General features: G+C 37.3%; 1 protein-coding gene across 1 annotated transcript; it reads right to left on the bottom strand.

The window, feature by feature from the left end:
* Window positions 1-1,787: 1,787 nt before the first annotated feature.
* LOC109997382 (inter-alpha-trypsin inhibitor heavy chain H3) lies at window positions 1,788-13,097 on the bottom strand. Its single transcript, XM_065954829.1, has 20 exons — window positions 12,939-13,097; window positions 12,171-12,331; window positions 11,954-12,058; window positions 11,466-11,628; window positions 11,255-11,365; window positions 11,004-11,132; window positions 10,742-10,858; window positions 10,421-10,589; window positions 10,211-10,321; window positions 9,737-9,918; window positions 9,443-9,622; window positions 9,228-9,346; window positions 8,312-8,544; window positions 5,571-5,618; window positions 4,808-4,882; window positions 3,789-3,950; window positions 3,196-3,355; window positions 2,501-2,649; window positions 2,287-2,371; window positions 1,788-2,001 (listed from the first exon to the last, which is right to left on the bottom strand). Exons 1-20 carry the CDS (start codon window positions 13,008-13,010, stop codon window positions 1,887-1,889), a joined length of 2,646 nt encoding a protein of 881 aa, XP_065810901.1. The 5' UTR covers window positions 13,011-13,097; the 3' UTR covers window positions 1,788-1,886.
* Between the last annotated feature and the right edge of the window lie 154 nt (window positions 13,098-13,251).

Raw genomic sequence — 13,251 nt, 5'->3', positions numbered from 1 at the left:
TTGCTCCCGCTGCTTCGGTGGTGGCGTATGAATGTGTATGAATGGGATTAGTTACTTTTGATGGTCTCACTACATAGCAATCACTGCCATCAGTGTGTGAATGGGTGTGAATGAGTAGGTATGAAATGTGGTGTAAAAGCGCTTTCAGTAGACTAGAAAAGCGCTAGCTCAAGCCCATTTACCATTATGCAGATGGCTTCCGGGGCTCAACCCTAGACCCAGGAGACACCTCTGCACTGGGCGCATATGCAAAAGGGCCAATCCTGGACCTATGATGCCATAAGCCCCAGGAGGCGGAGAGACAGTCCCCATGTGACCCTTGCACCCAGTTTGAAATGTGAGAGACATCCCCTGAGGGCCACCTGTCTCTCCTGACTCAATCAAGTTGTGCAGTCTGGTAATCCGTTATGAGGCCCAGAAACTGCGTCCTTTGTGGTGGCTCCAGCCTGCTCTAATTCCAGTTGAGATGCAGGCCTAGATGCTGTAGGTGATCCAGGAGCAAGGACAAATGAGCCCGACATTGCTTCTCAATTAAACATGTGAACACCGTGTGCTGAACACTCAGCGCAATACATAATTAGACCAGTAGGTGTCAGTAACAGAGCATAGAATCTGAACACATTTCAAAATAAAACATATTCTGTGCATTGTGTCATCATGACTTCAAAATGGAAAACAATAGCTTCCCGCTTATCTCTACTAACTCACCAAGAAACTACCCAAAGCTCTCAAACTCTCAAATTTTACTGAGGGAGAGATAGATTCAACAGTAGAGAACTGATATTGATAACACTCATTCTTAAATGCTCTATGCAGCTCACTCACCCTTGACTACTGTTTTGTAGTCAAGGGTGAGTTTATTTGTGCTAGTTTATTTGTGCTAGTGTATAGTTATAGCAAATTATACATTTGTCTAATAGTTCAAATGTCACCCTTTAAGTCGGGGTGAAGAAAAGAGCGGGTTATCGCAATTACATTCTTGACAGCAAGAGAATTAAAGAAAAAGAAAAACATAGATGCTCCTAAATCTGAGCCTGTTTATTAGTGTATACTATAAGAAAGCAGAAAATCATCATGGTCCCCTGAAAAATAGTTTTTTAACAACCAAAGAATCTATTCAGTGAAATTTCTATTTACTATAAACATTAAGTCAAAGGTTAAGCATAAGCAGGGAGGAAGGGAAGAAATAGCCCAATAGCACAATCCATTAGTCTAATTGTCCTGAAACTCCTCATGCACGCTCCTCTCCGCCTTGTATCTTTGCTGCCGTTCCACCTTGGATGCATGCCTTTTAGAACAATGACATATCTCTCAGAAATGTTTTTGAATCCTCAGGGTTTCTTCTGAAAACTGTTATGTTTCTCAGAGACTGAATTGAATATACGTTCTGTCTGTAACATGGCTATACAGAAGATTGTTGTTTTTTTCCCTACAGGTCTAAAGCACAACAATTCTTTACAGATGTAGTTGCTATGCTATTAAAGACTGTAGGGTTTCAAATATAAACTCGGATCATTAGCTTTGGTGACACCTTTGCATCATATCAGATATGTTATACTTTGATGTGCTGCTGACTATGTAACTCTAACTGCTGGTTGATCTACAAGCACTCTACAGTTCACACTTCTTGTGGTAAAGAAATTACAGTGTGTCGTACTATATGTGCCAGCCTGCCTATTAATACACACACAAATATCACCATAAATCATAACTCACAATAACCAGACAAATGTAGGCAAGTCTTTTGGGTAAATATTTATTCATTAAAGTCTTTCCAGACGACTAAGAATCTGGGAGTTTTGTCACTAAAAGGTGAAAAATATTTTTCCATGGTCTAACATGTTTTTTTAAGGAAATCCTTGTAAGAGATTAAATGCCTTTCCCAGTTAAATTTGTGTAACGATGAACTCATTTATGGGTCTCTGTAAGGCGAACTCAGAGGGCACAGACCAGCAGTCCAGTGTCGGAGCAGAGGCGATACTGTAGTCAGCAGTTGTGGATCTTCAAATAAAAACATAAAAGATCTTATATTAGTGTATTAAAGCACTCTCAAATAAATCGTTTTGTTCATAATAACACAGAACAATGGTACTTTTCTTAATGTTGCCAAGTCCTGGGCTGGATTAATGTTGGGGCTTTCTGAATAATATAACAAAGAATATGTACTTGACATCCTCTTTTTCTAAAGTGTCTTGAGATAACATTTATAAATTGGAACAATGGAAATAAAATTGATTGATTGATCGATTTAAATATTGATTGATTGATTGATTGAACAAAACGTACCTGGTAGCAATGACCTCCATGTTTTGGATCTTGAGTATAGTTGAGGGGGTTTGCTGTACCTCTTCATAAACTGCTGGCTTTAGAGCTAAGGAAAATCAAAAAATAGCACAATATATTAGTGAATAATTATAACCTCAATAACAGCGAGTGAGTGCAAACATTGATTGAATATTTTATGTACCTGATATTAAATCATGCAAACAAATCCACCCACCTAAAATCCCTGTAACGTTGGTGTCCATTGGCTGTTGTCTTATAACAGGCCAGAGATAAAAGTTGCCTTCCTTCTCATGAATCAGGAAGACAATACGTGTGTCTTCACTTATAACATCTATTTCTTTGGCCCGCCTGATCACTGTCACACTAGAAAAGAAAGCACAGATCTTACATTTCTAGTGGATTTGCGCCCCTGCTCTTGTTTGGGCCAATTAATGGTGTGTGCAGAAATGTTAATGTAAACATCAGTTATTAAGTGTAATCTACCTTAGTGATGACCATTTTAAAACTATAATTATTAGTAAAGCTACAGCCAGCGGCATAAAGACTGGAAACAGGTGGAAACATCATTCTGAGCACTGTTCAATAGTGACAGAGCTCATTTTGTAGCTCATAAAAGTTTTCCTTTAAGACCAATTGGTGACATCATGGGGGGCTACATTTCTTATTTAAACACGCTATTGTGCAAATTCAACAAAGTACTATTTATTTCTCTTTTGATCCTCTCCTCTACAAGTCACAGCAACGTCTCAATGAAGTTACAGTTTTCCTTTAAGATTTGCTCTGATTTGATCTTAAAACCTGTCTGTGCACACAGACAAAGCAGTAACCCTTATGTATTATCATCTATGCAGGTCAGAAAGTCTGTTTGATCATGGTGTAATCATAACTGAGATTATAATACAAAGTCACCTATTACGAGAAACAACTATATCCTGTTGAAGGTACTCTACTGTGGACTGTCCATCTTGTACAATGGTTTTCACGGCATCAAACTCAAAGTGTGCAGCAGCTGTATGTATGGCAATCCTTTTGAATCCTCCAAGCAATAGCTCACCATTCACAAACAGCGCTAAAGCAAAAGAGAACAACAATGTAACTCAACATTATAATCAAAACAAGCAGAGGTGGAAGAAAAGATATTTTGGACTTGGATAGAGTCAGATGGGACGTGTACACTAACCACTATGCTAACGTCGCCCCTGTGAGGGGACTTAAAGTAATACTGATGCCTCTGTATGACAAAAGCAAACAAGACTATCAGAAAACAAAACTGAGTATTCCTATATTTGCTTTTTCTGACAATTAAGTTTAATATAGTAAAAGTATGAAGATGCTGAAAGTACACATAATTTATAACTGCTGCAAGGATACTGAGGAGAGGCAAGAGAAGAAAATTCTGCTATTACAAAGGTTGTAAACAAAGGGTTGAAATATCAAAGGTTTATTAACCAGACTGTTTTTGAGGCTTTCTAACAATTTTCACAAAGAGAAAAATGACTGACCTTTATTGGGATGGTGAAGAAGTTTAAGGCTGACAACTCCATAGACACCATAACAAAGTGGGAGAGACAGGCTCTCAGTTTTAAGCAAAAACTGGTGGACAAGCTGTCCAGGTAAGATAGAAGGATGTAAATCATTGTAGACAACACTGGACACTGAGGAACCTCGAGATAAAGAGAGCAACATAGTCATACAGTAAAGCCACAGGAAACACTGAAAACAAACATCAAACAGCATCAAAACTAGCTCCCCGTACTTTGACAATACAAAAAAGGTTTTAAAAAAAATACATGCAATGGTTTAAATAAATTTGACAAATTTTCCATTGAGAATTTCTCCATTAAAAGATTAAAAACTATCTTTGGCCACTGATGAAAAGACATTCTTAACTGAAAACTTTTATTAAACATCTTTGTTAAGAGTTCACTGGAAAATCTGTTTCTGTCATAAGATACTTCGCACTTTCACTCACATATCAACAGCAGTTTTCAAGTTGCATCTGAGGTAAATTGGATCACTAATGCAAACAAAATGTATGAGATTTAAGTATTTGTTGTTCAAGTATTTGTTTATCTGATGCACTCTGTGAGCCGTGGTTTGTAATTCTCAGGCAGTAATGGTAAACTGAACATAAGATTATGTACCAAAGTTAGGATGTTTGGAAACATCTGGCTAAAATTGTGCAGAGTGTAAATGTAGTTGTTTGAGTGGTCTATTGTTTGCATCTAACATGTTGCAATAACAGGCAACTTCAAATATGTAGTGATGACGCCATGAGCTGGATGGGCTACGATAACTTTGGCTGGACAGTAGGGGCGGATACAAGTGGAGGGCAGGGTGGCCAGGGCCCCAACAGGCTGCGAGGATAGTGTTTAAAAATACAAAGGTTTGAAAATTGTGATGAACTGGAACTGATAATCAAAGCCTCTTTTGTTATTGATCTTTGTTTTTTTTTTTTAAATCAATGACAGCACAATTTAAATAGGAACATGAATGACATCTATTTAATATTCCACTGTACCTATAGTTGTTCCCATAGTAGCAGTTGGTGGCACATATGTAGCATGGATTTCTTCTTCTAGTTCAACAGGAAAATCTGCTCACACAAAATAGTTACACTTTAAGCAAGTAAAATGTGATTTTATGACAAATCTTGAAAAGATTTCAGGTGTTTTTCCAAACTGCTTTTAAAGTGGTCCATTTAGAAAAAAAAATGTAAAGATCTTTTGTTTTATAGTTCTCAAACTGAAATGCACAAATTTTTACAGCCTTCTCAGCAAAACAATTTGCACATGTAAATCTATACATCTCATTTTTTGAGTCTGGTCGAAAAAACAGGATGTTTGGTGAAGGGAAGCTGACATTAGAGTGTTCTTCATAACATCTCGGTGTTCTGCCCTATAAGTTTTTCTTTGAGTATGGGCAAAGTTTGAACAACTAATTTAATTGACGTAAAGCCACTTCATAGTAACTCATTAAATATGAAATCAATCCATTTTTTTATTTTTTTCCCCCCTACAGTAATGTCTCTTACAAAAAAAATGTGTGTGATTAAAGATGAAATACTGATTTTACATCAACATTTGTATAGACCTTTTCTATTTAGTTATTTGATTCTTGCACATATGAATTGTAACCTTTCCCTTTGTGTGTTACGATACAGATACAGGAAGTTTCTATTCATTCACTTTTCATGGGCCAAATTAGGAGGACACACAAATTGATGGAGGTATGTGTTGACTTCGTGCTTTTTGTCAGAAAGAAATAGAAAAGAAAAATATTACCAAAATCCATGATCGATCGGGAAGCCAAGTCTGTGTAATCATCTGAAACTGGAAAATGAGATTTTTTGTCTTGCATGTAAATTTTATTTAAAGGTCCCATATTATGCTTTTTCTGGTTTTATTTGTTTAGGCACATCTATGTGCAAAAATGCAAAGTCCGCGGAAACGCGTCATCTCCTACGTTCTCCTGTTAGCTGTAGCATTAGTTGCATGTAACGCTCGGTTCTAGCCCCCCTTGATAAAAATTTGTCAGTCCGACGTCATTGTCAGTGTGAGATCACTGATCTAAGCACATTGGCTCGTTGTGGCAAGCCCTGCAGCTCATGTTGTACACCCGTTAACTTCTGTAGCACGCCCACGATATGCCGTAGCCTGCGGTAGCACAGTAGTGCTAAATTGCTAATGTTTATGCTCCCCTCAGACGGAGCCAGTGGCTGCATTCCCAATATGTTAAAAGAGGCGGGACATTTCTGAGAACTGTGCTGAGCGACTGACCAATAACGACAGAGCGGATCGGCAGACCAATCAGAGCAGACTTGGCCCACGTGGGGTCTAACAGTGTGGGCTCAGCAGAGTGTAGCTGACAGACTCAGAGCGTAGAGGGAGCAAGGAGGAGCAGTACATGAAAACAGACACGTTTTTTGGACTTTACCTATTGTGAACGTACAAAAGTAGGTACATAGATTAAATATACGAATCCCAAAAAGGGCATAATATGGGCTCTTTAAAACAAATATTTGTTGATGCTTTGTTCTAACAATATAGAAATACCAATTTCAAGTGACTGCAGTCTTTCCTTACATCAGTCCCATGTGAGTTGGATTCAAAGGGGACAACAAGGGATGTTTTTACTTTCCTTTTTTTTTCAGACTTTTTTCATGCCAAGAATTATGACGTCTGAACTTGTAATTGGCACAGATTGTTAAGAAGCATTTTGGGTGAAAGTCTAAAACTCACCTTGCTACACAGAATGAAAACAACGTTTGTACTGACATGATTCAAAGAATAAAATTATTAATTACAGGCTTTTAAATGAATAATCACATTGTGAGAATTATTGCATGACAGGTAGACTTACTGCATTAGCCTATTTTTTATTTCTAACTTCCTATGACTTTATGACATTTTCACTGTTCTCTTTTTGCCTACTTTTCATCTTTATTAAGATTTAATAATAATTAAACACAAGAAAGGAGCTGTAAGAGTCATAAACAAAGCTGGTTACTATGATTCTACTAATCCATTGTTCATAAGGTCTTCTACCCTTAAATTTGTAGATATCGTGTATTTCAAAACATTAACAATACTTCATCCATCTAATAACAAAAGTCTTCCTGTTGTTATTCAAAAATTGTTTAAATTACGGGAAGGCAATTATAATTTAAGACGGTCATGTGTGTTTGTAACATGCAAAGTGAGAATCAACATAAAATACATAGATGCGCCTCAGTTTGGGGAGTCAAATTATGGAACAGCCTTAGTAATGAGTTGAAATTGTTTAGTTCTCTGTTGAGTTTTAAAAAAAACTTAAAATGCAAATTAATTCATGATTACAACGTGAAATTATGAATAATTAAGAAATACTGCTTTTGTTTTTGTTTTGTTTTTGTTGGATTGTTTATGTTCTGACTTATATGAAGGATTTTTACAGGATAGGCAGAAATAAACCTTGGGCTTCAGCCTATTCCTGTTTTGGTCATTGATTTATTTGAATTTTAATGTGTGAAATAGACAAGTTTAAGCATGCGAAGTTTTTTGTTTCTGTTTCTGTAAGTTGACTATTTACATAAATATTTTTAACTCTTGATATTCTTTAATGAATGACCAAAATAAAAAAAACATTCATTCATTCATTCAATTCATAAACTTCTTCAATCTGATTAGTTGATTAGCTTCAGTTTGACAACATAATCTGAACTAAAAGCCAATTAAATTTGTGGGAATGAGTTTCCTTTTTACAAAACGGTGGCATATGATCAGTGACATGTGTAAAATGTTAAAAGGACTTGAACTTGTGTAGCGTTTTTCTAGTCTTGTGACTGCTCAATACACTTTTTACAGCTCAGGTCACATTCACCTATTCACACCACATTTACACACTGAGGGCAGAGACTTCAGGGTGTATTAACTAATCTCACAGTGGGCACAATGGGGTTAGGTGTCTTGTCCAAGGACACTTTGAAATTTGACTGCAGGAGCTGGGGATTGACCCCCTGACCTTCCTGTTGAGAGATGACTGACTCTACCGCTGAGCCAAAGCTACCCCATATAAACATCATGTTCTTTTTGATCTTTTCAATATGTCATTAACAATAATCCTCCTCAGCTAGCATGTGTGTGTATGTGGAGAGGAAGGTTGGTAAGGTAATCAGATTTTAGATACAGTTTCAGGGAATAAAGGGAGCATTTAAGTGAACACTTAATTAAGAGAAGAATAGAGTACAATTACATTATAAAGGTAGACATAACCAATTGTAAATAGTGTTTAAATTTGCGATTGAATAATCACAAAGCCTATCATTAGATTTTTTTATTTGCTAAAAAGAACTTGTTATCAAATATTTAATTGAAAACTGTGAATTAATAATAAATTATTTAATGAAGTGTTTATTAATTGTCGATTAGTTAAGTCACATAATTTATTTTGTTGAAATCCACACGTACATTTGAAATTATATCTATACAATTAATTTACTGTTTTGCACTGTGTTTGCTGTTCTGTTCACATTTGTGTTACTCACCATCATAATCCATGACAATATCACTTGCACTAGGCATGAGTCCGTAATGCCCCGCATTAGAGGTTGGGGTCTGAGGTGCTTCACCTTCCTTGGGTTTATGGAGCACATCTGAGCTCTCCCCAGGAGGCTTGGTGACCACCATGGATGTGAGTGGGGTCACAAAGCTGTATTTCAGCGACAGCTCCAAGGCCTCTTTCTTAGCGCTCTCCTTCTCAGGTCCAGATAACCGCAGTCTGTGGCACAAGTTGTGTATGTTTGAAATTAAGAAGAAGAAGAAAAATGCTGGGGGTTTCCAGTCACCAGTATCGTTTTACCACCCAGAACACCCAACATATACCTGTTTTTTTTTAACATTTTACAAACACTGTATTCCACTTCCACATCCAGTGAAAAGGTTTTTCTAGGTTTTGCTTTTGTATGCAAAGCTCTTGCATTTAAGTCGCTGAACAGTCAGTTGCCCTGCAAGGTGTGAAATAGCCATAAGCCTGCAGGCTACTACATATCTGGTAAATTCTGTAAGGGACAGTAACGATATTTGCCACCAAATTAAAGTTGTCAACCGTGTATATCTACTTTTGTTTGGCTTCTATGGCTAAAGTGTAAGACCTATTTTTAAAATTACACTTTAAACTTTGGAATTGTAAATCTTCTTACCTGTCCTGTGAAGACAAAAGGCTTGACCGACTAGTAAACAGTCCCAAGGGCTTAGGTAATGGTTGAATGAGTGACAGCTAATTAATAAGATGATGTTTCAGTACTTTCTTTTTTCAATTTCATTACATTATATTATGTAGAAAACAGAGTTTGCATTTAATTAATCAAATCAAACTATGAGGGGTTGTAGCCCTCCAAAAAAACAGTTGTTGGAAATAATGGATAAATGATATTTATAAAAGATGTTGGACATCACACTCACTCTTTCTCTAGAAGCTGTTTCACTGTGAGGTAGGCCCAAACTCTCTGGATGTTACTGTCAGACACATCGGCTGACTCCACTGTAACATTTGTTCCAGGAAACACCACCTTTCTATTTCTCTGCTATTGAACAAATACATTCAGATGTCAGTTATTTTTACATTTTACATAGTGCTAAGAAATTGAAAGCTCATGTGAGTGTGGATTTGTCCTTACCGAAACGGCCACAACTTGTGGAGTGAAGGTTCCGATGTCGTTGTCAGTGATCTGACCTGCCACAACAATCTCAGAGCCATTATAATACTGGCTGAAGTTAGTCTGGGTTAGATTAATCCCACCCTCATAAACCATTGTCACATCTGTTAACAAAGGAGTTGCCACCTCTTCATAGAAACCCTGTTGACATACAGTTTGGACTCTGGTTTAATGTCTAGTTTTGCCACAGCAGAGTAAGAGCAGTTTTTCCATTGAAATGTAACAAATATTTATAGTGTTTGGGATTTAATTGACCTTGAGTTGTAACTCAGCATCAGAGTCTTCATAAATCCGTCGAGCCACACCGTTGTTCTGCAGTGACATCTTTTCAAGGAACTCAAAATTGACATCAAAACCAAAACCGAGGCAGTAGAGAGGGAATTCACCTGCAATAGCCTTTCTTACATTTGACTGAATTACTTCCAGATTTGTCACCCCTGCAGACAGAAGACCAATATGAAGTTTGACGATTAAAACTGAACTCAATTTCCCTTCGACAGTAAAATCAAACCACTAATCTGTGATGAGCTCATAATGGTGTCATCACAGAATGCAGTTGTTATTATGAACATCACACTGTAATAAACACAAGTCACACAAGTATGGAGTTTAGCCAGCAGAAAGAAGATGTCAAGCCATTGATTGTCATCTTAAAAATGTAAGATAGTATTTTTAGAACGCTCTTAATGCAATGCATATATCTGACATGCATGTTTTTTTTATTATAACCTGAGGTTGGGTCTCCATCTGTGAGCAGTATGAGAATAGATGCTGAGCCTTCTCTGGGATTTGCATTCAGCATTCGTGCTCCTTCTAAAACTGCTTGGTTAATGTCCGTGGCTGAAATAGAACGACAACAAAAATGCTTTAACGCTAACATTCTGCTGTCAAATGTGACTGTTTCATAAAAAAGTATTTTCCCTACAAAAAAAACCTCACCTCCTCTATCTTGAATCTGCAGTGCAAAGGTTTTGGCACTAGCCAGGTTTTCTTCCGTAGCCTGAACAAGTTCTCGTTTCCAGTGAAAAAGGGAGCTATCAAAAGTGATCAGACCAAAGTGGTCTTCTTCTGCCAGGTCATTCAAGATACGAATCAATGCAGTTCGGGTCTGGTTAAAAACAACATTCAAACATTACAGCTTTTGTTCATCTCAGAAGATTTTTATTTGTAGTCGGTATATTAAATGCCACAGGCTGAAAATTAAAAAATGCCTCAAAGTTCTTGTAATTTGTCACAAAATCACACTCTCATAAACTGTACCTGTTGTATTTTTCTGCCATACATTGAGCCACTTTGATCAATAACGAAGGCCACATTTTTTGGTATTCGGGCGAGATTAGATGGAGCAAAGTGATGAACGAAGTACCCTGATGATTTCTAAGGAAGAGTAAGATGAAATTCCGGCTGGTTAGAAAAGATTGTTGGTAAAGCAAAGGCAAAACTGCCATACATATGAGATGCTGCGAACAGTTTCATTAAAAGTCTAAATTCTTCAAAAAAAAAGATAGGACTCTTGCTGTACCTTGATGTCTCCAAATGAGTTGTCCCTGTTGACGTCATAAACAATAACCAGATCTCCATTCATACCTTGCTCTCCACAGTGGTCACACGTCTTTTGTTGGTCCTCAGTTGGGTAGAAATACACCCACGCCTGGTAACAGGAAAATTCAGATTTATACACCCTTGACAGGCTGAGAAATAGGCCAGAATAAATGTCAAATACCATCAGAAAACCATTGGGGGAAATGGGTTGAACAAAGATCAGACTACTACCTGTGTGTCTGAATGTGTTTTGGTGATGGCATTAGCCATGGCATTGGTGCTTAGTCCACCTTTAACCTCCATGATATTGATTCCAGCTTTCTCATGTATGTACACGTCAACCTGATTTAGAGAAATAAATGAAATAGTTATGGAGATGTTATCACTCAAGTATTGTTTTCCTGGTTCATCCATGAATAAAATACCAACAGAATGTTCAAACCTTGAAGTCTTTTACAGGCTGCATTGGTCGGGCGTGGATTTGCAGCTCGTACTTGCCCAGTTTGCGTTTCAGTAGTTCCTCATATGTAAGTTCAAAAGTGACCTTTTTGTGAGCTGCTACATTCACAGAGGTCTTGAATTCTTCGAGAGTCCTCCCTACAGAACTTTTACAGAGAGGATTATCATGGCATTAAAGCAGTGGGTCCCTTAAATTAAAACAGTTCGTACATCTGACCCTTCATCAGGAGTAAAGCAAATGGAAGCAATTACAATTATTCTTCTTAGATTGTTTAACTTGAAGGATTTTAACATCAAAATTACATATCTAAGAAAAGTCAGAAAAATAACATTTTTTTATACTTCCAAGAATATTTTTCACTTTGTTCCTCTTTAATCAAAAGGACACACAAGATCTTATAGGGTATATAATCTAGAAATCATTTGCAGAAGACCTGGCAATATACTGTTTCAGTCTATTGATCCATGTACCTGACAATCCCAGCACTCTGGCCTTGTGACACAGCATCAGTGTACTGCTGTTTAGCCGCCTCCTTAGATTTCACAACCCCATCGTATGCCTGGCCATCTATAAACCTAAAGACCGAGGACAAGCTTATATTAGTATAAATATTAATAATGACCCATGATCTATTTAATGATTAAATGTTTACATTTGTTGTTAATGAATTAGTCATTATGTACACACATTCTGAATTTACTGATGAAGGCATTCTTGGGAATCCGGACTTGAAATTCTATTTCCTTTGACTCGTCCATTCGATTGGCCACACGGCTTGTGATGACTGTGGTTGCGTAACGACTGCTCACTGTTGAGTTGATGTGAAAGCTGTAGATGTCCCAGTCATCCTGAGCAAATACAGGAGGCCCATTTCACAATCAAGTAATTGGCTTGTTTAATCTCTCTGGCCGAGGACCAACTAACCAAAGATCAGATGATGATGTTAAGCAAAGGCAGACGGCATTGGTAAAATGTTATTGGTTTAAATGCTGAAACACCCAGTTCTTTTTTTCCATCCAGTAATTTCACATGGCACACTTCCTTTATCCCTTAGGTCTTACTTAATGATTAACATTATGGGGGAATTTTTATGTCTTTAAAAAGGGGGATTAGACCCCATAATGTGACTGTATAAACGTATTCACACACACACACACACAAACAAACCAACAGAAACACATTTTTGTAACTTATCTGAACTTTTAAATGTCAACTTTCAACAATTCCTTTTAGCATAGTTACCAAACCTTACTAAATGCCAAGTCAGAAACACACAAACATGAAGCAACACTCAAGTTATTGAGCCTGCAGGCATTTATCAGGACAAAGTTTAGTGTGATGTAACATACAGAAAAATAAGAACACCAAAGCCTCTGAAATGTATAAATTCATTGGTTGGATTGATTGTATAGTTTCTATGCAGCTCTTTTACACTAGGTAATATAAGTATCTTACCTTGTTTGGTAGTGTGGTTACCAAAGCCAGCAGCAGCCCAAAGAGGGTGACTTGCACCACAGCTCTTGCCATGATGGGGCTTACAAGAGTGTAAGCAAGACAGCTGAAATGGCCTTTTAAACTCTGACGGACAAGGACAGCATGTGTAAATATTTTTTTAAAGGATAAACTCTTTTTTTCTCTCTCTCTCACTGGTACACAGGATAAAAACACACCCACCCACAGAAACACACTCCCAACCCACGTGAACACACCGCATACTGCCGGGAATCACACACATAACTAACCAAAATTGTCATATTTAACGCAAATC

Source organism: Labrus bergylta, chromosome 5 (assembly GCF_963930695.1).
Source record: "Labrus bergylta chromosome 5, fLabBer1.1, whole genome shotgun sequence".
In the NCBI taxonomy this organism is placed as follows: Eukaryota; Metazoa; Chordata; class Actinopteri; order Labriformes; family Labridae; genus Labrus; species Labrus bergylta.
This window is presented reverse-complemented; position numbering and strand designations above follow the sequence as displayed.